The sequence below is a fragment of the Epinephelus lanceolatus genome, chromosome 8 (genome assembly GCF_041903045.1).
Source record: "Epinephelus lanceolatus isolate andai-2023 chromosome 8, ASM4190304v1, whole genome shotgun sequence".
Lineage (NCBI taxonomy): Eukaryota > Metazoa > Chordata > Actinopteri > Perciformes > Serranidae > Epinephelus > Epinephelus lanceolatus.
Window position 1 is genome coordinate 33,888,524 of NC_135741.1, and position 23,478 is coordinate 33,912,001.

Below are 23,478 nucleotides of genomic sequence, written 5' to 3' on the forward strand. Positions count from 1 at the left end.
CATGAGATAAAGGAACCATTAATGGAAAAGCAAGACTGACAAAACTCTATATCTTACTGTTGACAAATCATATTAAAACACCAAACTCTATCAGGCTTCAGTCAGTCTCTCTGTGCTTTCCAACTTTTCTACCTTAAAACAGCTGAGCACTTCTTAGCAAACGTTAAACAGTAATCAATAGTTTATTTGGGGTCTATTTTCTGCGGTGGATTAGTACACATTTGGTGTGCTTCTGTCGCAATTCTTTCCATCAGCAGGAGTGTCTGTGTAAGGCTGATTTAACATGAACTACAGTGCCCATGTTCATGGTAATGAAGGAACATGTTACCCAGTACAACAGTGTGGCTCACTGATGAGCTTTTAATTGTTTTTGAACAACAGCAGAGTTCCATGGCAAAACGCTTTAGCGACACAAACAATACCTGTTTGTAGGTTCAATTCACTGTGGGATTTTAATACTGTCATGGGCCACTGGTTCTCAAAACCTGTTTAAAAAGTGCAAGAGGTAAACCAACCTGTGGGCTTTCTCATGGTTGAGTGTATAGGCCTACTGATAACATGTTGCTATAAAGTAGACAGTTGGCAAAGTGAACCTGAGTCAATTCTACACTAGTTTCAATACTAATTTCCCCTCATTGACTTTACATCCATGTTTGAGTTCTTCTCTCCGAAAGAAACAGGAACAAGTGACAGAACACCAGTTGGTAGGGAACTCATCCAGAAAAGCTTTAAATACAACTAATCGGTAATTTCCAGCGTCCTGAAACATGACAGAAGTCATCTCTTCCTTGCTGAGTCAGGAACCAATGGATTCCTGTAGTCTGGGAACAAAAGCTGTACGCTACAGTAAGGAAACCTTTAATCATTTTACATAAGTGGTCATATATAACCAAGAAGAGGACATCAGTAGCTACTTTTAACCATGTCTGTACAACAGATATCAAGCTATGGCAGCCAGTCATAGCTTGATATCTTAGCATATTAAGCATTTCTAGGCTTAGCTTAGCTAGAAGACTAGAAGCAGCAAGCTAGCCTGGCTTCTTCAAAACATTAACGCTATGAAATGAACATATCTTACGTAGGCTACTTATATCTTATAACATACAAACAGAAGTGTAAAACAGTAGTTTTACAAACGACAAATTGTGGACAAGTAAGCTTTATTCTACACTCAGCTAACCATCTACTGGTTCTAAATATTAAGCTACAATCCGTCAGTTAGCTTAGCTTAGCTAGAAGACTAGAAGCAGCAAGCTAGCCTGGCTTCTTCAAAACATCAACACTATGAAATGAACATCTTATATCTTATGTAGGCTACTTATATCTTATAACATACAAACAGAAGTGTAAAACAGTAGTTTTACAAATGACAAATTGCGGACAAGTTAGCTCTACGCTCAGGTAACCATCTATTGGTTCTGTGCTCTAAATATGAAGCTACAACCCACCGGTTAGCTTAGCTTAGCACAAGATAAGTCTCCTCTTGTCTTCACCATGAGGTGGCCAGGAAACCAAAGGAGACTTCAGAGTGTCACTCGATGTGTCCTGTCAAGAAACAGTCCTAATACATGCATAATACAATACACACAATCCCCCCAAAACCACAGCCTGTCACTTCAGTTATTGTAGGCTACAATCATACAAACATATAAAATATTAATTAGTTTGCTTTAGATGTGCTGGTAGAAGGATACTGTGACCCTTGGACAGAGCCAGGCTAATTTATTCCTGGTGTTCATTTTTGCTCTGGAACCAGAGTGATAGTATCTTCTCATCTAACTCAAAGCAAGAAAGCAAATAAATATATTTCCACAAATGGCAAAAAGTTTAATCTGAAGTTTTAGTTAAACTAGTCTATGTCATTCTTTCTGAATAATCTACGATGAGTACACATCGTCCTAGTGTGGCTGAAAAACTGTTTTTAACTTGAATAAACAGGATGTGCTCTGCTCTGCTTGTACGTTTAAGGAGTGTGATGAACAAAAGCCTCTCTGTCTTGATGTAAATGCACTGTGCAAGAGAGCCCATCTCTACCAGTGTGATGAAAAATCATCATCTAGGTAAAGTCATTATAATGAGAAACTTTCTCAAAACAATGATTTAGTAGCCTGTTTCAAAATAATGATTATTTACCTATCTCAGAATGAGAAACTTTCTGAAAGTAATTCCTTACTTATCTCAAAATAATAACAAATTTTCTCAAAATAGTAAGAAACTTTATCACGATAGGGGCTTGATATCATTTTTCATTATTTTGACATTTCAAGTCAATGCTTTAAAAAAATGTCTCATTATCTTGGATACCAACTGATCATTTTGAAAAATCTTATTATTTTAAGTCATTATTCTGAGAAAGTTTCTCATTAAAATGACTCACATCTTTTTTCCCCATCACACTGATGGAAATGGTCTGCCACGGTAATAAATGCTGATATCATAATACAAAGGAAACAGAGGAAAAATGAGCCAGTGGGTTGATGGAGAGGCAGCCTCAGCACACATGGGGCTCAGGGAGCAGCTCTGTGAGCAAGTGCGCCCCCTGTAGGACACCTGAGAGTGAGGAGCTGATGTTCCTCTCCTCTCTGTACCTGCTGAAAAACACTTTCAACTCCTCATGCAGTCGACTGAAGAAAATGGCATGGATATAAATGATAACGTGTGTGCATGGTGACAATTATGCAACTATAAAACTGACTAAACCTCAAAAAAAAAAAAAAAAAATCACTCATAATCTTTTAAGAATGACAAACTTATTAAGGTGGTGAGCTCGATGAATGTTTGTGTTTTCTGACAGAATGTGGTTTGTTGGTTGGTTAAACTGTATCACTGAGGTTCCTTCAGGAGAAACAAGATTCAATACTTTCACACTTTCAATGCTTTCACAGAGACCACTAGATGGTGCTCTCATCACACCCTGTCAACACAAGCTCTGCTGGCACACATTAGGTGGACAAAATAATAGGACCATCTTATCTGCAAACTCCACTTTTATAAAGCTTAGAAAGATGGAAGCTTTTTGGATTTTGTCAGAGATGAGCTGGTTCAGCTCTTTGTGGTGCTGCTGTAGTAGAATTATCATTAATAGAAATAATGTCTATTATGTAAAGACAGTATTTCATCATGGGGAGACAGACAAGAACACAGTAAACCCACATAGAGGAGATGAAAACAACATCAAGGACACTTAAAATGATTAATTAAAGAGAGAGAGGATTTGGGATAACAGGAGCGCACGTGTGTGTGTGTGTTTATGTGTGAGTGCAGGGTTAGGTGGGGGGTGATAGTATACCAGTACTATCTGGTGATAGTTTATCAGTATAGTTCTTAACAAAATCTTATGATGTTATATTTGTTAATATGGTGGATATTTTCAGATATGTTTTTTAGATTTTCACCCTAGAGAGAGAGGGGGGGGGGGCTTCTCCTAATTTAAGTATTTTGGGGTCAACTGTAAGGAAGACTTTTCAATTTAATTTTATCAGAAGTATAAAGCATGAATATTTTGGGTTTTGGGGTTATATAAAATCTATTAGTCCACCAAACTGTCCTGAGAGAATTCTGCACACTTCACTGTATATTATCAGTACGGACTACGAGTGTTACACTGAATTCAAGTTTCTTTCACATTCATTTCTTTGTCGCTTCCTAAATACAGTATATACAACAAACAAAGCATGTGTTGTAGTAGTGGCGTCGTGGGTACAGCCAGTGTTCAAAGCTGTCATCCTGTCTTCAGAGAGTACGTCACTGCTAAAGCGCTGAGTCATATGCCAAAGCCATCTGAGACGTAAGACAATTAGAACTAAGAAGTGGCACACAGCAGCATTTAACTGGAGACGCTGCACAGATACCAAGCAGCCTAAATGGGTTACAGCAAACACAACCTGCTCACCTTCTGTTTCCCTGAACACAGAGGAGTGTGAATGTCAAGTAGGTCGAGAAATGCTGTAATATTTACACTTTTTTAATTTAGCAATATTGGTGTTGAATTCAGTGTTGAATCCCCCCTGGGAATACAATATTCATAATGTGAGTGTTTATAATAGTGAAATAGAGGGTACTTAACATCTTCACCATAGTGAGAAATTTAAGAGTAATACTTGTATTACTGTTCCATGACCAATTAAAGGTCATAACATTTGAAAATACTCCACAGTGACATTGCTTGAGTTACATATGAGTATTAACTGGCTTTTTAACCTACAATGCTCAAGTGTGTGCGATTAAAAACATGACTGGCAGTATGTGACATTTCTCTTCCCACATACAATGTTAACAGTCCTTTTTCAAGATTAAATGACACATAAATGTCATCAACTCAGACTGCTTTGAATAAGACTTTTGTGGACAATGCTTAACATAATGTTCCTATATTTTATGAGGACTTGTTTTTCTGGGGGCTTAGCTCTTTATCACATTGGGATCACTGGTGGGAACACGATATGCCTCTTTTAATTTCATGTGTTTGCAGTGGGACTACATTTATGAGACAATTTCAAAGTGAAAACTAGAATAACTGCCTCACGTTGAACGCCTCCGCCAAACAGTTGAGTTACAGTTTACATCCGTGTCCATCAAGACTCGTATGTAGCCATGACAGTTGGCAATGCTTCAAATATGGATGTTGGTGCAAAGAAGCTACAAATTCTAAAAGTGGATGCTTCATACATATCTTAAACCTGGCAGCACAGAAGATCTATACAATCAGCACAGTTTCAAGATGGACACCCAAGATTAGGGTCACCAAATCGGTATGTGACCAAACGTCTCACCTTCTGTTCCTGAGATATGATGTTAAATAATGGCCAGGTAAGTGTTTTTGCATAAGACTATGATGTCACAGTGAGGTTGATCTTTGTCCTGTGGATATAAATGTTGTCACTTCATCATTTTATCCTCTTAGACATTTGTGTGAAATATAATTATCTTATGAAGTCTCAAATTATGGCCAAAAGTGTGTTTTTCTGAGGTCACTTTGACCTTTGTGGACGTTTGTGCCAAATTTGAAAAATTCCCTGAAGACATTCTTGAACTGTCACATTCATTAAAAAGGACAGATGGACATACAAACAACCTGGAAACATAATGCCTCCAGCCGTGGCTATCGTTGGCGCAGAGGCATAAAAATCAAATAATTAAAACATCTACAACAACAAAACATCTACATCAAGTCCTTAAAAAACAGTTCCATATTTATTGCAAAATATTTTTGTACAGAATACAACTGAAAAAACATCAACAGAGGAGGAATGGACAGTAAGGCCAACATCAGAATTCCAAGAGCTGAACTGTACAAACACCAATAGTAACATTTGCTGCTTTGATAGTGTTTTTACACAGAAATTGTTTCCCGCCCTCACAGACGACCTCCTTAAGGGGGAGAAAAAGAAAGAACTCAGACATCTTCCTTGTTTTTCTAAAACATTATTGCCTTTGCCTGTAAAACCATTAACTTAAAACACCGATGGACAATCCTTAAAATGTTGAAATTTCTGTACGAAACTTGTCCCTTGATTGATAATGTCTCACAAAATATAAATATATATACTTGTAAAAAGCTCCAAACAATATGGGACTGATAATATTTTGAACATGGGTGTAGCGTCACTTGTCATTGAGAACATGAGGCTGAGAGCACTACAGCTAAAGTTAGGAGGCTAACACCATTAGCTCAACTTCTAACACCAGTAACTGAGTGTGCTGAGATAACACTTCTTATTTTGAACAAAATTAAATACTAACGTCTGCTTTTTAGTTTACTTCACACTGCTGGAATAATTGAACCCTCACTTGAGCTCGGAGGGGTTTAGCATAGTGCGTCTAGATAAATTCGGGCGTGCATGCCCATGCACATCCTCATGCGATTTGGCACAGATGTAAAAGTTCTTTCCTCAAAGTAAAACTCGTGGTAAATACGTCTCGGTCTCTCCAGCTCCATCTCTTACATCGTTTTTTTTCTTTATACATAAAAAAAGGCAGAGTGAGACAGGATACATTTTTCTTCCCCGACATTCAAATGTACATCTTTAACATTGGCTCTCCCAAAATTTGGGATCTAATGAAGACAAAAAAACCCTCCTGTCTCTGGAAGTTTGTCATAGAAAATAAAAATTAAATAACGATTAAAATAGATACTTTTTTTTTCTCATATGCATAAGCCCTTCAAGAAAACACACCAAAACATTAGAAAGGATGAAGATGATGTACAATCCAGAACTCCAGAGGGGGAGGGGGGGGGGGGGGGGGGTTCTTCTTAAATGACTCCAGTGGGAAGGTAGACATGGAACTAGAGGTGCAACACAACAATGTCACGTTTTTGCCCTTCTGATTCTATATCTCACAACACGTCTGGTGGATAATTAACGAAACACGAGCATCCGCTGCTTTTTGGGGTTCTCTACGCCAGACGACAGATGGACTGCGGCCTTCAGACACAAACAGGCAGACTAACACAATGCTGTAAAGCTGACTGCTGCTTCTGGGATACTTGGATGACTTTTAGGGGGTGTTTTTTGGATGTTTTGTTGCAGGAACTCTCCTGCAAACATTCATTTAACTAATGAGAACGAAACTTTTAAAGTTTATAGTGATTTTGAGTCACTATGCACAACTTTATGACCTTTTCTTTCAGTGACTCTCCACTAAAATGATCCCCTACACTGTAGCTCTGTAATGGTGGGTATGTGTGGGGGGGCTCTTTAACCTGTTATGGATATCACAAGTGCTTTCAATGATTTGATACCCTGAGTAGAGGACATAGGCTTGGGGTGAAGTTCAGTAGAAATAAAAACATTTTTGCCAAGCAAACACCAACTAAAATAAGGACATTACTAAGTAATACCACCTTTCACACATAAATAAAAACCTGTACTGATCGGTACATTAAAAACCACAAATGTAACCAGAGAGAAATAAAAACAACAACGACGACAAATCACCCATGACAACACAGTCATTTTCAGCTTTACAATATGCATATATTCATGCATATATAGTGTGTATTTCCCCTTGCATACAGGCGAGTGGTTGGGGACTATATAGAGAGCCTTTAGTTATACCAACTCCCTCTGCAGAGACTAACACTGATTATTAAGAGATTGGTACAAATGAGAGCAAACATAATTCACAGGACAAGCTGAGGGGCGAGAAGACGGGGACTGATTCTGCGCAGCCTTGTAAACAGAGGGGGCCAGAGAGCCAGAGAGGATGATGGGTAACAGACATCCACTTAAAGCAGCAAAGATAGGACAGATTACAGGAGGTGGAGGCTGGGTGGGAGTAAGGAAAAGAGGAGGTGGGGGACCTTTTTCCTCCCGCCACAACTTCGCTTCATTTGCGTCCCGTTGGGCTCGGCGAAACATCAGTTCTGTTGCTGAAAATTAAGTGATGGGCATGTTCCCGCCTGCGCTGCTCAAGAAGGAAACTACTCATAATGTAACAAACGGTGGACTCTCTGCGATGTAACACAGCGTTTTCTTGTAAAGCAACCTATGAGCTGAGTGAGCATTCGATGAGGGGGGGGGGGGGGGGGAGGGATGAGCAGGAGGGTGCGACAGGCAGATAAAAGTCACTGGGTCTTCAAAAGGTAACAGCTGCCCCCTCCCACCCCGCTTCTCCCCAGCCCCCTCCCACATCCTCTTTGGGTCGTTAAGAGCTGAGAGGACAGATAAACTCAGACGAATAGCTGGATGCGCTCGCGGATGGTCTGCCGGCAGATCGGGCAGGTCTTGAGTGCGGCGCTGCAGTCGATGCAGGAGGCGTGTCCGCACTGGAAGACCAGCTTGATGTGGTTGTCAATGCAGATGGGACAAGTGATTCGTTCCTCCATCTGGCGGTAGCGAGACTGCAGCTGCTCCAGCAGATTGTGCTGCTCCGAGTTCTCGGTGCCTGGGCTGCAGTCTACCTCTGTTTGGTCTGTGGAGTTTGGAGGGGAGGGGGGTTGTCATCAATATCAATAATGTCATAGCAGTAAAAAACTGAGTTTACAGACAGAAAAATAACTGTAGGTTATTGTTTTCTGATGTTATGAAAGCTGTGCAAGATGAGCAAGGTGTTTCACTACGCGGGTGGTTCACAGATAATAAGGCTGTATACTGCAGCAACTGACCAGGGATAGCATGACTCAGAATGTCTGACAATTTCATTGATAGCTTGTCCTCGACACAGAGGTGCTTTAACCTACCATTCAAAGCTGTTTCTCATTGACACAGTGATCACTGCTAAATAGGGATGTCAGTTTCGGTTAACTTACTTTTCAAAGCCCTGCACCCATTAACCAGTAACTAACTAGTCAATGTGAAATGCAAGAGGCTTTTCTTTTTAGTCCGGTGCTCCACTGTCTAAGTGAGCTTTAACACCGCATTTCAAAGCACTGTCCACATAAAAGTGGTGAAATTTAATGTTTTCTGACACAAATTTCTTGCCTTTTATTTCATCTGTTGTTAGCTTTACTGACAGACAGACAGACAGCTAGCCACGTTACATGCAGAAACGTTGTGCCCACTGCCCACGCTCCAGTCTCCACTTGTTAGCTAATGTTGGCTGCTCTGCACTGCGGACCACCCGGGCAGGGTGGCAGCGGCACTCCTTCAGCAATTACCGCTAGCCACCCTCCAGTCTACCCCATGTCACCCCAGTGACCAAGTGGCTTCAACGCTGAGGTGCAAACCCCCTTTGGCATTGTTAGCACTGTTAACTATGTTAGCACCACTAGCTGCGCTGACATTGCCAGCACAGCTAACAGTAGTTAACAATGCTAAAGGAGGTTTGTGGCTCAAATTTGGGCAGGGTGCTGCAAGCTAATGCTAGCACCAAGACCCTGTGGTGGTGTGCAGTGCAGCAAACTGAAAGGTAGCAAAATCAACCTGCACACCAACTTGCTAAACCTGTCAAAACAATTCTCTGCAATTAACCAATTAACAGTTAACCGCTGACATCCCCTGAATGAACGTTACGGCAACTATCAGTCCCAACTCCAAAAACTGAATTTAACACTGGTTAAAACAAAAAAAAGAAACATACAGTACATGTAGATAATAAACTACAACATCAAAAAGTTTGCTGTCTGAAAAAAACAAAACAAAAAACAAACTGAAAAATCCAGAAATAAAAGCTGCCACTATTACAAGGGATATGTTTGTTCCAAACATGAGTGTGTTTATATATATATATATATATATATATATATATATATATATATATATATATATATAAAGGACCTAATTCTTTGTCTAAAAATGTTCCATGCCATCCTTTTCCTATTGACACACCCCTGATAACAACAATAATGGGATTCTTCTTACCTTGTCTAATTTTCTTGGTGATTGTGACTTGGCATTTGATGCATTTCTTCATTCGATGGGCACACTCTGTTAAGACAAGAACCAGATCAGCATGGAGATACAGAAGACATACTAAGAGAATACAAGAAATAGTGCACCTACAGTATCAAGAAAAATGTCTGCGTTACTTAACATCCGAGACAGAAAGTGAAGCAAATGGTACAGAAACGTTAAGATATTTTAAAAAAATAATAAAGCCCCTTTTTTGGCCATCACATAGTCTTCCACTAACTCAGGTCTCCACCCACCTTCACAGGCCACGCTGTGCTGGCAGGGGCAGAAGAGAACCAGCAGAGCCAGCTCGGAGCAGATGAGGCATTCACTGGGACCCGGCGGTGTGGGAAGAACCAGGTTGGTCATGGTGTTGGGCGTAGTGTGGACCCGCCTCAGGCTGGCACTGCTCAGGCCCTGTCCACATGTGATGGCCTGCAGACGTTGCAACCTGACAGACAACACATGGCTTTAACAACACAGAAAACCGAGTGCAGTTCATTTGTCTCTAAAGTGATTCCCACACAAAGAAACATTTTCTGTAGCAGCTGATTTTTGTCCATCTTAAAATTCAGAATTCATTTGCATGTAAAAAGGCAGTTTGAAACACAACATGGCCTTAAAAATCTACTCTTTGGTTAATAATATTACCAAAAGCATTATGAATGTTAGCAGTGCTTTTATAGACACCTACCTGTGTTTCTCAGAGAAGCCCTTGATGAGCTGCATCATGGTGCTGTCTGCCACCAGGTCCAGGGGACTCTTTCCCTTGTGGTTGGCGTAGTTGATGTCAGCCCCTTCCTGCGCTAGAAAACAAGCAATAGCTGCACCAACACTCAGCTCGGTATTCCCCAGAAGACCTGAAGCGCTCAGCTGTGGATACACACCATGATTGGAAGAGAGGGAGAGAGAAGTTGCAGTTAAAATTAACATGATTTCGAGGCAGTCCCTAATCTACAAACACACTCGCACGAGCACTAAGAACTGTAGAAATGGCAGAAGTTGAGAAAACTTAGTCAAGGTCACAGCTGACAGTGAGCTAAAAAAAAAAGAAATGAAGTAAAACCAGCAAAGGCTGAAACATAAACCCAAATCTAATCTGCACTGAAGAACTCCCCAAATTACTCATCTGCTGACAGTGGCCAAAACAGCCCTGAGCACTCAAGTCTAGCCACCTTCATGGGGTGTGTGTGAATTTGTGTGTGTGTGTGTGCTGGCTTGGCAGGTGCCCAGGATGTTGAGTGGAGCTGCAGTGTTTGCGGTCATGTAGACTGGAAAGGACATTCTTCATTGGCGCAATGATATCAACACCAACTGATGTAACAGTCATGTAAAAAGTGCTGCACAAAGCCCAAAGTCAAGGTCTCTTAACATGGAAGATTAAAACTAGTTCTTGTGAGTAAACGACTCTCTGAAAAGCACGAGGAAGATTAAACAAGATGCTGTGACATTATAATTCTGATCCATATCAGGTGGACACAGTTATAATGTTACAATGCAGGAGTTTAAAGCTGCTCTAACGTTTTTTAGGGGTGCACCAATGGTGACATTCTGGGCTAATGCCGACACCAATGTTTAAAATAACATTTTAACATTAAATTACTGTAGATAATATGAGAAATGTCACTCATAATCAACAGAGAATTATAACCTAATGCTACCTTTACCCTCAGCTCTACAGAGCGTTTTAGCATCTGTTTTGAGTTTATGACCCATACCTTTACTGTGAAAGAGCTTAGTTACACTAACTGTATGCTACCTGCTCAGCAAACAGACACAGTTAGTGGCTAGCTGGTGAACATAGTGGAGCATTTAGCAGCTATAGAACCAGATATTTCCCTCAGGAGTTGGTGGAGACCAAAAACTGAGCTAAAATGAGGGTAATTATTAGACTTAACCAGGTCACCTGATGCGCAACTCAAAATGAATGTTGCTATAATGCTCCTCTGGTGTCTTGATGCTAACACATTCACATAAAGATTTTATAAGGTGATAATGTGTTAGTGTTGTGTTTACAGCTTGCTGTGCTCACCCAAAGTGGCCAAAAAAAATCAATTAATGCCGGTTTACTGTTACTAAACTCGAATAATCACGTGTCCTTAAGGTTCACTCAAGGGCTTGTTGAGCTCATTCAAATAACTATTTGTGCTAGCAGTAGCATTTTCCTTTGCCTGCCATATTGAATAATGATGTTGTTATGGCTGGTTGTTGACTCTGTTGTTGACTACAGCATTACACAAAATGACTTAACAGAGAAAAACAACCCAAAATGTCAAAGTGTCACATTACGGTTAGATGTAATAGAGGGAGGCCTGAGGATTCAGATTTGTGTGCCTCTGTTGATGAATAACACCACATGACTTCTCTTAGACTCCTTCAACTAACAGAGCATGGTCCTATCCAAGTTCAAGACATCCTCTGGGGAAGTAATGACATGGCGTGTTTACACCGTACTCTTAAATTTATCATGGACATCTTAACTAAAGCCCCGTCTGCGCCAAATCTATATTGCTCCGCTAAGTGGGCCCTCTTCACTTCTCAACCTTTCAGCACTTGTTCTTTCCCTTCATTACACCATCGTTCTCGGTCTCTTGCCAGTACTTGCTCATAAAGCGACGATATGAGATTACAGTCGAAGACGAGGTAATCTTTATTTCTGAGAAAATAAATCCTAAATATGGAGACTTAATATCTTAAATTCATGTGCTTATTAAGATGTGCAATTCTCTTTTCAATTTTTTATGTTTTCCTCCAGAAAACAAAGCTGTAACGCCCACATTCACTTTCACATGGTACCACTTTAGTGCACTCCTATCTGACAACTTTCTCCTTAGTTAACCCCTCTCTCCTGCCGTGTTTACACAATAAAGCAACGTCCTTTCTCCTCAGTTAACCCTCTCCTCAAAGTAATCCAGCCTGACTTCTTTTCCCGCCTCTTACCCATTCATCCCCTCATTTACCCCGTAAAGCCAACTAACTCCTTTATCCTAAATCAACCACTCCCACTATAAACAAATACCTTTACATTCCGTCTGTCTGTTTTTGTTTACCAATCCCTCCTTGCTTCAATATCCTTTAAGTCTTTATTTACTTCGCTGTGAGTCTTTTTACTTTCTTAATCCTTTTTTCCCACCTTCAGTCCTAATCTACCTTCCTTTTAATGTCTATTTACCCTTCATTCAGGCTATATTTACTCCTCTTTGAATGTTTCATGTGCTCTTCCTCTGGTCATTTATTTGTTGTGGATCGTCTTTGGTAACCATCTCTTTAGTCTTAAATATGCACGCTCAGCAGTCTCAAGTATTTAGACGTCATTTCTCATCTTTTGAAAGTTGTGCTGTCTCTCTTCGGCTTATTAAGCCCCAACATAACCACAATTCAGTGGTGATCCATCCCTCAGCAGCTGTAGTTACATTAAAATCCCTTCCCATTGTGAGTAATGTAAGGTAGTAAAGCTTACTTTTTTAATGTGGACATATATTATCACGACTTTGACGAAAAACTGCCAGTTCAAGCTTTTTAAATAACGTGTTTAAGGAACAAGTCAACAACATGCCACCTCCCCCGTCGGTTCTCACCCTGCAGTAGAGCGATGTGGAAGAGCACCCCTCGCTGCTCTCTTCACTGCTGCTGGTTCCCACGGCGGGGCTGAGCATAACATTGGCCAGCTGCGGGCGGAGGAGGGCAACGTGCATGGCTGTATCGCCGTCCTCGTCCTCCATGTTGACGTCGGCACCCTCGGACACCAGCAGCTGCACCAGGTCGGTGTGACCCTGCGTCACCGCCAGCTGCAGCGGCGTCTGGTTCCGGTTGTTGCGGATGTTGATGTCGCAGCGTCCCTGTGGAAGAGGATAACGGGAAGAAAAAAAACTTGTAATTTTGAATTAAATGAATAAACAAATCCGTATTGAATTACTAAAAATTAAAAAGCAGTGAAGTGTCAAAACAGTTTTATGATTCTCTTGTCTCTAGCTCACCTCCTTGATGAGGATCTCAGCGACATCCCGGTGGTTATTGAGGGAGGCCAGATGCAGTGCAGAGAAGCCGTCCTCCTTCTTAACGTCCACCAGCTGCCGCGCTCTGGCCAGGATCTTCTCTGTGGCCCTGCCGCCAGAACAAACAACACAAGACTCAATTAGCACAACACTCCTCAAGGCTCATGACTTCAATTAAGAACAGTTATATCTGTAATAGATGCCCCAGTGCTTTTTACTGTACTGTCTCTCACTTAAAAAAAAAAAAAAAATGCAGGCTGCTAAATGTTGATGTTACCAGAAAGTGCCCAGCTTGTCGAACATGAATATCAATACTCTCTGATTAAATATGATTAGAAACCACTTTAATACCCATGTCTTGATTTTAAACACAGTGTTAAATACATGAACCTGATCACACACAGTGACAGCGCATCTACAACACCACGACTGCAGCCTGTGTACACCTCTCAGAATATGAAGCTCAGTGTTCTTGACATGAGCTTGGACGGAGACGCAGCTGCTGTACAACTGTTAACAAGCTGATCTAATGAGAAAACACTGAAGCACAACAGGAAGCCAGTTCTCACTAAACACAGCCAACTGACCCTTTCTGTGATACTCAACTACCCAAAGTGTTACACGTAAATAACAGTAGATCACTGTCGTCCTTGTAGCTTGCATTCTTCACATTCAGTATGAAACCAGCGAGCTATAATACGGACAGAATATCACAATCACCACCTCACAGCTCGACACAGCTTAACATTAAATGCTCAAATCTTTCAGGGTCACAAAGTTTAACCATCCTCTTTAACTATCCACCCAGTTTTGTCAGATTTTAGCATGTTATCTTTACTGTGAGGTTTCACAAAGGAGACGTTCTTTGAAGGATGACACCACATTCAGTGAAGTGAGACTATTACAACTTTTTTTGTTGTGATTCACGAAGCGGGCTGATGCTGCAGTGTGAGGCCGGGCTGCACTGTTGAGATGTCCTCTGCTCTGTAGCTGAGCCTGCTTTATGACGTGTGAAATTGAAGCCGACAGCCTTAGCGAGTACCCAGGAAGCTGGCATGCTACCATGGAGGCTTGGGTGCGACGTGACCCAACCTTTCTATGGATGTTAAAAAATAAAATAATTTCTCTGTCGTATGAGAATTATGATTACTTCATTATGTCATATTATTTTGAAAAGGCTCTTCACCTAGCACCAATCTGTAACTATCCTCCTATGACTATGTACCATCTACACTTTATTTCAAGTTTGAAGGGAAAAAAGTATCACAAAAATCTCTATTCAAAAAGTTTTTAAAAATTAACAATTGACCCTAACTAACAAAACAAAAGCACAATCAAAACAGAGTTAATTCATGATGTAAAGAATTCTTTCCGAAGTTTGATTTTAGTCATTTTACAACCTTGTAAATTTTATGACTAAGTGTTAGACTGAGTGACAGATGCACTGAAACAAACTCTGCTCATCAACACACCAACTCTCTAATGATGCACTTAGATAGCGTTACCTTTTCTGTGTTACACTGTATAATGCTCCCAGTGGTGTGCAGGGAACATGAGAAATGCAATCATTTTTGCATCAGTTTAAAAATGAGCAGTTTTAATGTAGCATTAATTATGGTAACTAACCAATTACAACATTTACAGGCTCATTAGCAGCAGACTGCTGATACATTTAAAATGCATTACTGGAGGGCCTGACTGCTGAGGGCACAGGCTGCTTTGTTACATGTACTGTACAGTCACGTATGGTTGGGATCTCCTCTGGGTGTATTACTAAGGATGGAGGCAGTTGGGGAGACATTGTGTTGGAGGTCATTTGTACCTGCAATGCAGCCGTGTGTGTGTGTGTGTGTGTGTGTGTGTGTGTGTGTGTGCGCGCGCGCGTGTGTGTGTTGGGGGCCGTAAAGGCATTGAGGGAAATATCATTCTTGCTTTTGCGTTGTCTCCAGAGCACCTTGGTTATCTAAAGAGCTCCCCCTCGCAGATATGAAGGAGAGACGCCATGTCTGTCGCGTCACCTTTGCTCTCTCATTTCTCTGCATCATTTCCATAATCGTTACTTCTGTGTGCTCATGAATATTCAGACTTGGGCTGACGTTTCGGGGCAGTTTTTGTACAAACATGCCTCCGTACACAACAGCCAGAGGGCATCTTGGCCACGCTGGTGATGACTTTCTGGAGACTGAAGTCATCATTTGGTTATTTTTGGGAGTTTGCATCATGCTTGTTTGTAACTTGCTTCTTGATCAAAGCAGAAGAAATGTACCACTAATTCTTTGACGGTGGGAGTGACGAAGAGAAAAAAGAGAGGATTTTGATTTCATGTATAATTAGCTATGAGAGTGAGTGTGCTGTGAAATCTGTCTGGTGTGTGTCAGACAAAAGGCGCAACAACTCCAAAAAGACGGGAGTAAATAGGACAAACTGAACAAACTGTTGGGGACCAAAAGGGATCTGGTGAAAGTGATGAGAAATCAAAAGAGCTACAAGGAGGCAAGATTAAAGGGAAGAGGGAGAAATCCCAGCAAATATTCTCTCTCTTCAAGAAAATACAGTTAACACACTAAACACACTGTACATCCATTTGCCTCTTCTGTCAAACTGAAAACTCCTGAAGAAATCTGGCTGCCTGCCTTGTGACTTTTCTTTCCCAGGACTGTTTGTGAACTTGGCCTCTAGCCCTCTTTTTCCATTTCCTCACAATAAATAAATAAATACACTAATAAACAAAACGTTCTCATCTTTCTGTCACGAAAAAACAACAGAGGGCCACAGCTGCTCAAAGGGAACTCCAAACACTGTTGCATCAAAAAGAAAAACTACATTTATGGATGGTCTGGACTGTCAAAGAGGAGGACGGCCAAGCAATCAACTGACTTACTTGGGGGCAGAGGTACAGGTTGTACTTTGGTGGCTGTACAAATAAAAAGTGGATGAACATCAAAGAGTGTAGTGAGGAAAATCCACAATATCTATACATTTCAATTAAGAGTTTTGAATTCACTCCACAAAGATTACTCTCATGTAAAATATGACATAAACTGTGATGAGATGTGTTTGGCCTCAATCTGTCGTCTGCATATTCAAACTGTATATTACAATTCATATTTAAGTCAGAACAAAGACGGAAAACATGACAAACACACAGCACCTGTACTGTATAAATGTACTGTAGGCCTGCGGGTGATGTATGAATGAACTGGTGAACCAAGCCAATCCTGAGCACTGTAAATCCTGTGTCTCTACTTTTGGCACAGCGGCTGATGTCAAGCTAAATGAATGCCGGAGAGTGCAGCCTAAACTCCCAGCACTGCACATATGACACTTGCCAGGACAGATCGGACATTTATTAAATGACTGTCTACTGCGGCCTCCACTCCTGTTCCTTTTTCCTCTCTCGCTTGCAGTTATTGCTTGCCGACTCTTTTTTTTTCCCCTTCTCAGTTTGTCCACATACTGCGCTCATGTACAGGCTGTCCTGACTAAGATTAGATTTTTTTTTGTTGTTGTTATATATTCTTTCAAGGTGTGTACAGTATGAGCTATGAGAGGGTTGATTGTTGGAGTGATGAACAAATGTGGGTCACTGGGAGGTGAAGTATGGAGGCCAGAATTTGGCACAAAGCTGCCCTTTGACGAGAAAAACAGACTGACTTATAGTCATTTTTCACTGGTTTAGTACTTGACATACTGGCATAAGTAGATTGTGGAGAGAGGACCAAGCTATGGTGATCTACTCACTGCTGAAAAATCTTTACTAATGAAAATAACAGGGCTCCCACTCTTTGGAATATACATTTCAAAGATATTATCCATCAAATTACACAAAATGCACTTTAAAAAAATCTCTAATTGAAACCTTGAATGAAGTGGCATCGCTTCGGGGAGGAAATTTATGGTGATGCTGGTGTTTTTCATTCCTGCTTCCTTTCCTGCATGGCACCTCTTTAAAAAAGAGCCAGGGACAATTTTCCATTACATGGTTTTGTTATAATTTTGGAAGGAAAGTTCATATGAGGTTGTAAAAGCCCTGGAGCAAAGAAGCAGGAGCCTCACCGTGGTCAGGCAGACTTGGAGCACTGTGAAAAATATCAACTCTAAGTAGTCAATCAGACCTGTGAAGAGACTTGCTATCATATTCAGGTGGGAAAAATAAGATTTTCTTGATCTTAGCAAAATGATCTTCCTTAACCTGATGTGTTTAAAGCCCTTAACTGCACTGAAAGCAACCCAGTTCAGATTTTTACTTGAATAAATATTAACTGTTATATTATAATGTGAAAAAAATCACCTGTTGCGGTGAGGCTCAAAGCATTTTACTGTAATGAATCGATTGTACTGCTGAAAATAGCGAGGAAAGTGATGTTACAGGTCAAATCAGCACAGGTCAGTTGCAGTAATGCACACATAGATCTGCATAATGCACAATGTAAATTTTGATCATTTTCATATCAGGACAAACTGCACAACTGTAACGGCTGGTTTGAGCCACTACATTAAAAAAAGTATACATTATATAATTTGTATAGGCTTGTGTGTATCACTTGAAATTTAAGGTTATCAATAACATTTTAAAGAAGACCTATTATGCTCATTTTCAGGTTCATACTTAAATTTAAGGTTACTAACAGAACCGTTATGTACTTCAAATTTCAAAAATACTTACAATTTTACTCATACTGTGAGTTACATCCTTGGCACGTGGGGGGTTACGGCCTTGGCACGTATCTTACGTCGATCACTACCACGTTATTATAATATTTTGCATTACATGCAAAAGTGAGCGTCTCCGGCTTGTCAGCACAGCGGCTCCTCCTCACTTCAAGTCGCTGTCATTAACTTTTAACCTGCAAAGGCGGCAGTGCCGCAACATTTATGACAATTTATGAAAGCCCTTGTGAACATTTCAATAGTTACACATTAAAACAATATTTATTTGCAATTACTCTATTGAACGACCCCGAAGCATGAGCAAACGGGCTGTGTCACTTTGGATCAAAGAGATGTGCCCTGTCACTGTCAGCGCAGGGCTGACAGGGCACCCTCCGCTGAGAAGAGAGAGAGGAGAGGAGAGGAGAGGAGAGGAGATGGATTGTAGGTTTGTTTGTAAACGGGGCTTCTCTGACAGTCATGTATTTCCCCAAAAAACATCTCTTAATGCACGGTAGAGCGCCGCCCCCCCCCCCCCTAAAATTGCCTTGATATCCAGCAAATCGCCTGGCAACCCTCCAATCGCCCAGGCCTAGACCATATAGAGAAATCTGGCACACTATGACATCATACTGTAACCAGAGTGATACGAAGCCTGAGGTTAGCCACATTTAATATGAACATTCTTAATTGAAACACTACATGTAAGACACAAAATACGGAAAAGCATAATAGTTCCCCGTTAAAATATATTCAGAGTACTGCTGAAAGCTGTGGTATTTTCTTTAAAAAAAAAAAAAAAAAAAAAGAAACCATTCACTTTTGGTTTGTTCTCTCTAGATTTCCAGGCTATTCTGGGTGTGTGGGAGCTGATGTGATGCAACATGGACAGAGGAGGACACTGGCACACCAAAAAAGAGCCAGACAGAAGAGTTGTGTTTGAGGGCTGAAACCTTATCATTGTGAGAACATTCAGTTATGTGTTGCGTTTCTACCTGCCCGGTCAGTGCGGTGTCAAGGCTCAGCTTGTGACTAAGCACCTCCAGTGTCAACCAGCCTAAAACCAACACGGTCTGAAGACAATGGAGCCTTTGTGACAGGTGTCAGCGAGGCAGCCTTGGTGTTTGGCCTCAAGCACCTCAGTGTAGAGTAAAATGTTTGAGCTGATCTTTAACCAGCTCTCTGTTGGTGTCACCGGGGGGACTCAATTCCAGTGAGGAATACAATATATGAAGCAATTTTGGGAGGAATAAATCTGATATTTTCATGAAAGTAAATGTGTTTTCCTTCTTCTTCTCATTAAGCACTGTGATACATCATTTAGCCAAGTCACGAAAGCTTTCACGACTGCTCTGATGAGTAGGTCTTTCCTGGGAAAAAATTAGGTGGTACACTGTTCAAAGTTTGTTTGGGTTTTCTGACGTTTTGTCCAATCATGGTTCTGCATTGCTAAAAAATGACTGCACTAAATGTAGTTTGGGAAAAGTCAAGTCATTGTGTAGAGAAACGGTGCAAAAATAAATGTTGTTGCATTTTTGCCTGATACTGACTTCCATCCTGCTGACAGCAGCAGCAGCAGCTGTGTGGGAGATGAGCTCTCTATCTGTAATGGATAGTGTGTGTGAGAGTTGACCTTTGAGTCCTCATTTGAACACACAGCAGATATCCCCCCCCACACACACACACGCCCATAACCATCATTTCCAAGGCTCACATCAAGTATGTGCATTCAGACTATCAAGACACAGGTAACAACTGAGCAGCCTGAAAAGACCACAGATCACACTCTGTACATCGACTGGATTTTTTTCACATCTCAGAGATGCACATGCAGTTATTTGCCTGGGTTCACACCCAACTTCTAATGTCACTTCTTATAACATGTGTGGCGCCTGGGTCACGACCAAGCTTTAAAAATGTACTTGCAGAAAGTGTGGATATGATCTCAACTCACAGTTTGTTTCCTTTGAGGGCAGCGTGGTGCAGCAGGTTGAAGCCTCTGTGGTTCTGCTGTGTGAAGTCAATGTTGGGCACCAAGACCAGGATCTCGATGATATTGCGGAAATCTTTAGCAATGGCGTCATGGAGCGGTGTGTCCCCGTATGAATCCTGAGTGGGAGAGGAAGACTGTATTTTAAAGTGGCACAGTAAGTGAGGCTGTTGCACATATTGGAACTCAACTCGAACTACAGGTTTTTGGGCCTCTTTTTGAGGCGTGTTGAGACACAACAGCAAAATACCGTAAAAATTTGTTAGAATAGCAACTGAGTCATCATAGGGGAAATATCCTGTCTGCAACCATGACATGATTTGGTTTGCTAGATTTGTTTTAATCCTAAAATCTACACTACATATACAGATTTTGTGTCTACATTAGTAGTGTGATGGATGCTGCAGTTCATTCTGATTGTATGTCACCACGAACAAAAAAAAAAAAACGTGGGAAGATTCTTTATGTTTTTAGCTGAGTAGCCATACTACTCAAGCACAAAAAGAATGCTGTTAGTGAATATGGGGCCTGGTTGCAGGCATGTTAGACAGTGTGGAAAATGCCCTAAAAGAGACACTAAATTGCCTTAATAAGGCCGAGGGCTGACGTGCAGCATGGTCACAGTCAAACACCATAAATGTTTGTATTTGTGTGTTTACAACTGCTTGGAAGGGCAGTGTGTGAGACGTGACATGTGTTCAGCAAATAACTGACACTGCCAGAGAAGCTCACTTACTGGCTACCCAGATGATAAGGGTTGGTAGGTAGGGATGCACGACACTGGGTTTTTGGCCAGTATCCCAATGTTTTCCAACTCATTTTGGCTGATTGCCAGTGCCGATACATGCACAATTTTTCCACCTAATTGCAGAGAACATCAAGCCTCTCCTGTAGTGGAATTCACATGTGATAATTCCTACTCTTATCATGCTTATCTAAAGGTATACATTCACTGGGTAAAATAAAAAAACTACATCAACTTAGATTACAAGTGAGACATGCCATGTTTATTTTTATGTAACATTTTCAAGCAAAATTGTGAAATTCATCCTACTGTAACAGGCTTGGATGATGTGTTCCCTGAGACAAAAGTCTCATAATTAAAGCATCATCTTATCGGCCTGTCATATTGGCAGAAATGTTAATTTTGGGCCAATGCCATATTTCATATTAATGCCTTTATCTGCTGATACCGATGACATGCTGATATTATTGTGCATCCCTATTGATAGGCACCATTTACTTAAAAATACTTTTAAAATACACATATGGTGGTTACATTTAGCACAGATTTTCTTTAAGTCAAGTACATTCATTCATGATTTTCAAAACTAAGGCCAAACCATGAATTGGAAGGACTGTGCCACTCTTTTCTCAAAAGAACTGCACTCTCTTATCACACAGAACAAAAATGTAAGCAACCAGCTTATCATTCTATGTCTACAAAACCAAAGGTGTTCAATGGTACTAAAACTACACCAGCGCTGTTTTCACTTGCTTTTTCATGCCACAAAATCAATCAGTATCAGTTAAGGTAGTTAAATAAGGAGTAGAAAAACACGAGAAAAATGATAAAGAAATTAAACACACAAGATCGTTACTGGGGTTTGTAGGGCCACACATTTTAATCAAAGGCCAATCTGAGGTATTGGGCAACCTTGGCCCTCTTACCTGGAGATTGATGTCAGCCGAATGTTCTGTCAGCACTCGCACCACGTCGGTGAAGCCCTTGTTGACAGCAATGTGAAGCGCCGTGCACATGGAGTTGTTCAGGAGGTTGACATTTGCCCCCTTGCTCAATAGCAGCCGTGTGATCTCTGCCTGGTTACTAAACCGAAAGAAATCATAGACAGAAAAAGACAAATACACACATTAATCCTCACCACCATCTATTTCCATCGAGTGATTCAACAACAGTGCTTTCAATTAAGATTTTCCAACTCCAATTCCAACTAAAATCTCTTCTGGAATGCTTGTTCTGAAAACCCAGAAGGAGATACACAAAGCTCAAGGGTTGCATGCTAAATTACACCACTGTCATCCTTTCTTAAACCCTGCCATTTTGTTTGCCTGATGTACCACTGCTGCAAGCCAACAAAGTTATTTTCCACAAGTAGAAATTCCTGAGGAGATTTTGTTAAATGCTGACTTCCTGAGTACGTGTTACTGTGGTGAGAGGAGGAGATAGAGCTGGCTGATTAGGAAACACTTTAATGCTGTCGCTTCTGCGAATGGATTATCACATTACAAGGAAACAAGGAAGGAGACAGGCAAGCTCTACTGTACATCTGTCAGTCTCAGGAAGCAGAGTTGCATCTTGTCATGAACCCAAGCTCCATGTGTGTGTGTGTGTGTGTGTGTGTGATAACTTGGCACTTTTATTCACTTAAATGCGTGCAGAAAAACTGTGTGTGCGTCCCTCTTACCCGAAGGCAGTGTAGTGCAATGCCGTGTCTCCGTCTTCATCCTTGACCTCGATGGAGCTGTTGGCCTGCAGCAAGGCCTTCACCACCTCCATGTGGCCTTGGTGAGCAGCGACCTGCAGTGCAGTCTTGCCCTGGTTCTTTATATCCACCTGCCGAAAATACAAATATGGTTGAAGATACATTAGAGGCGATGGTGGCCTGGACACTAAGAGAGCTGAACATAGACTGACTGGAAATAATCTGAGCATGAATAACAACCATGTTCGTCACACACTTGATACATAATCCTAATAAGCAGTGTAGTCATCACAGAGTAGAAATATAGCCGAGAACAAAACAAGTGTACTTTGAATTTACTTTAATTTACTTGTTCAAGTTATTACTTTTCTTGCTAAGTTTAAAAAACAATTACATCTCATATAATACTAAACATTATATAATATATATGCGTAAGTCCTATGTCAAGTCAGTTATAGGATGTGTTGCAATGTAAACAATGTAAACCAACATTAGGTCATAGCAATTTAAGTAAAGTAGTAATTATTTTAGGAAAATTATCATACTTGTAGGCTGACCCAATTCATTTTAGCTAAATTAACATTGAGTTTAAACTGCAAATGTAACTTTACTCTTGCTGAATCTGGATCAACTACCCTGGTTCACTAAAGTTGTTTGGTTTTCCATTTTTATTTAAAATTTTGTGTTTTTAAGACTGTCAGACCAGAGCTCAGCAAAAGTTGTCAGTGAAAAACAATTAAAAGGGCCAGTGTGTAAAATGGGTTGAAAACAGTGACATCAGTGGTCAAATTCTAGATTGCAGGGCTCACTCGCTCACCCCTCCCATCGGGTAAATGACGGCGGCCTCGTAGGGTCAAAAAGCCTTGCGCACGAGTTTTTCAGGAGTAGGTCTATCTAGCGACGAGGTGAATATTTATTTAGAAATCTAAACCATGTTACGATATTGTAATGAATCCCTCACGAGCAGGAGACCAGAGGAGCGTTCGGGAAAAAGGCCAGTTTATTTGAGCACTCCAAAAACTCTGGTAACACTCCAGGGGGTAAAAGACTCCGTCCCAAACTCTGAC

General features: G+C 40.9%; 1 protein-coding gene across 4 annotated transcripts in view; it reads right to left on the minus strand.

Annotated features, from left to right (window-relative positions):
- Positions 1–5,180: 5,180 nt before the first annotated feature.
- The window catches only part of mib2 (MIB E3 ubiquitin protein ligase 2), a 50,538-nt gene continuing 32,240 nt past the window's right edge, over positions 5,181–23,478 (minus strand). For all 4 annotated transcript variants that reach the window (XM_033628754.2, XM_078170213.1, XM_078170212.1 and 1 more), the window contains exons 11-19: positions 22,394–22,542; positions 21,639–21,795; positions 19,932–20,086; positions 13,310–13,436; positions 12,911–13,171; positions 10,027–10,205; positions 9,590–9,783; positions 9,303–9,368; positions 5,181–7,914 (exon numbers count right to left, since the gene is read on the minus strand). In XM_033628754.2, the coding sequence (XP_033484645.1) occupies positions 7,673–7,914; positions 9,303–9,368; positions 9,590–9,783; positions 10,027–10,205; positions 12,911–13,171; positions 13,310–13,436; positions 19,932–20,086; positions 21,639–21,795; positions 22,394–22,542 (1,530 nt within the window). In that variant the 3' untranslated portion in view covers positions 5,181–7,672. The remainder of the gene's footprint in view (positions 7,915–9,302; positions 9,369–9,589; positions 9,784–10,026; positions 10,206–12,910; positions 13,172–13,309; positions 13,437–19,931; positions 20,087–21,638; positions 21,796–22,393; positions 22,543–23,478) is intronic.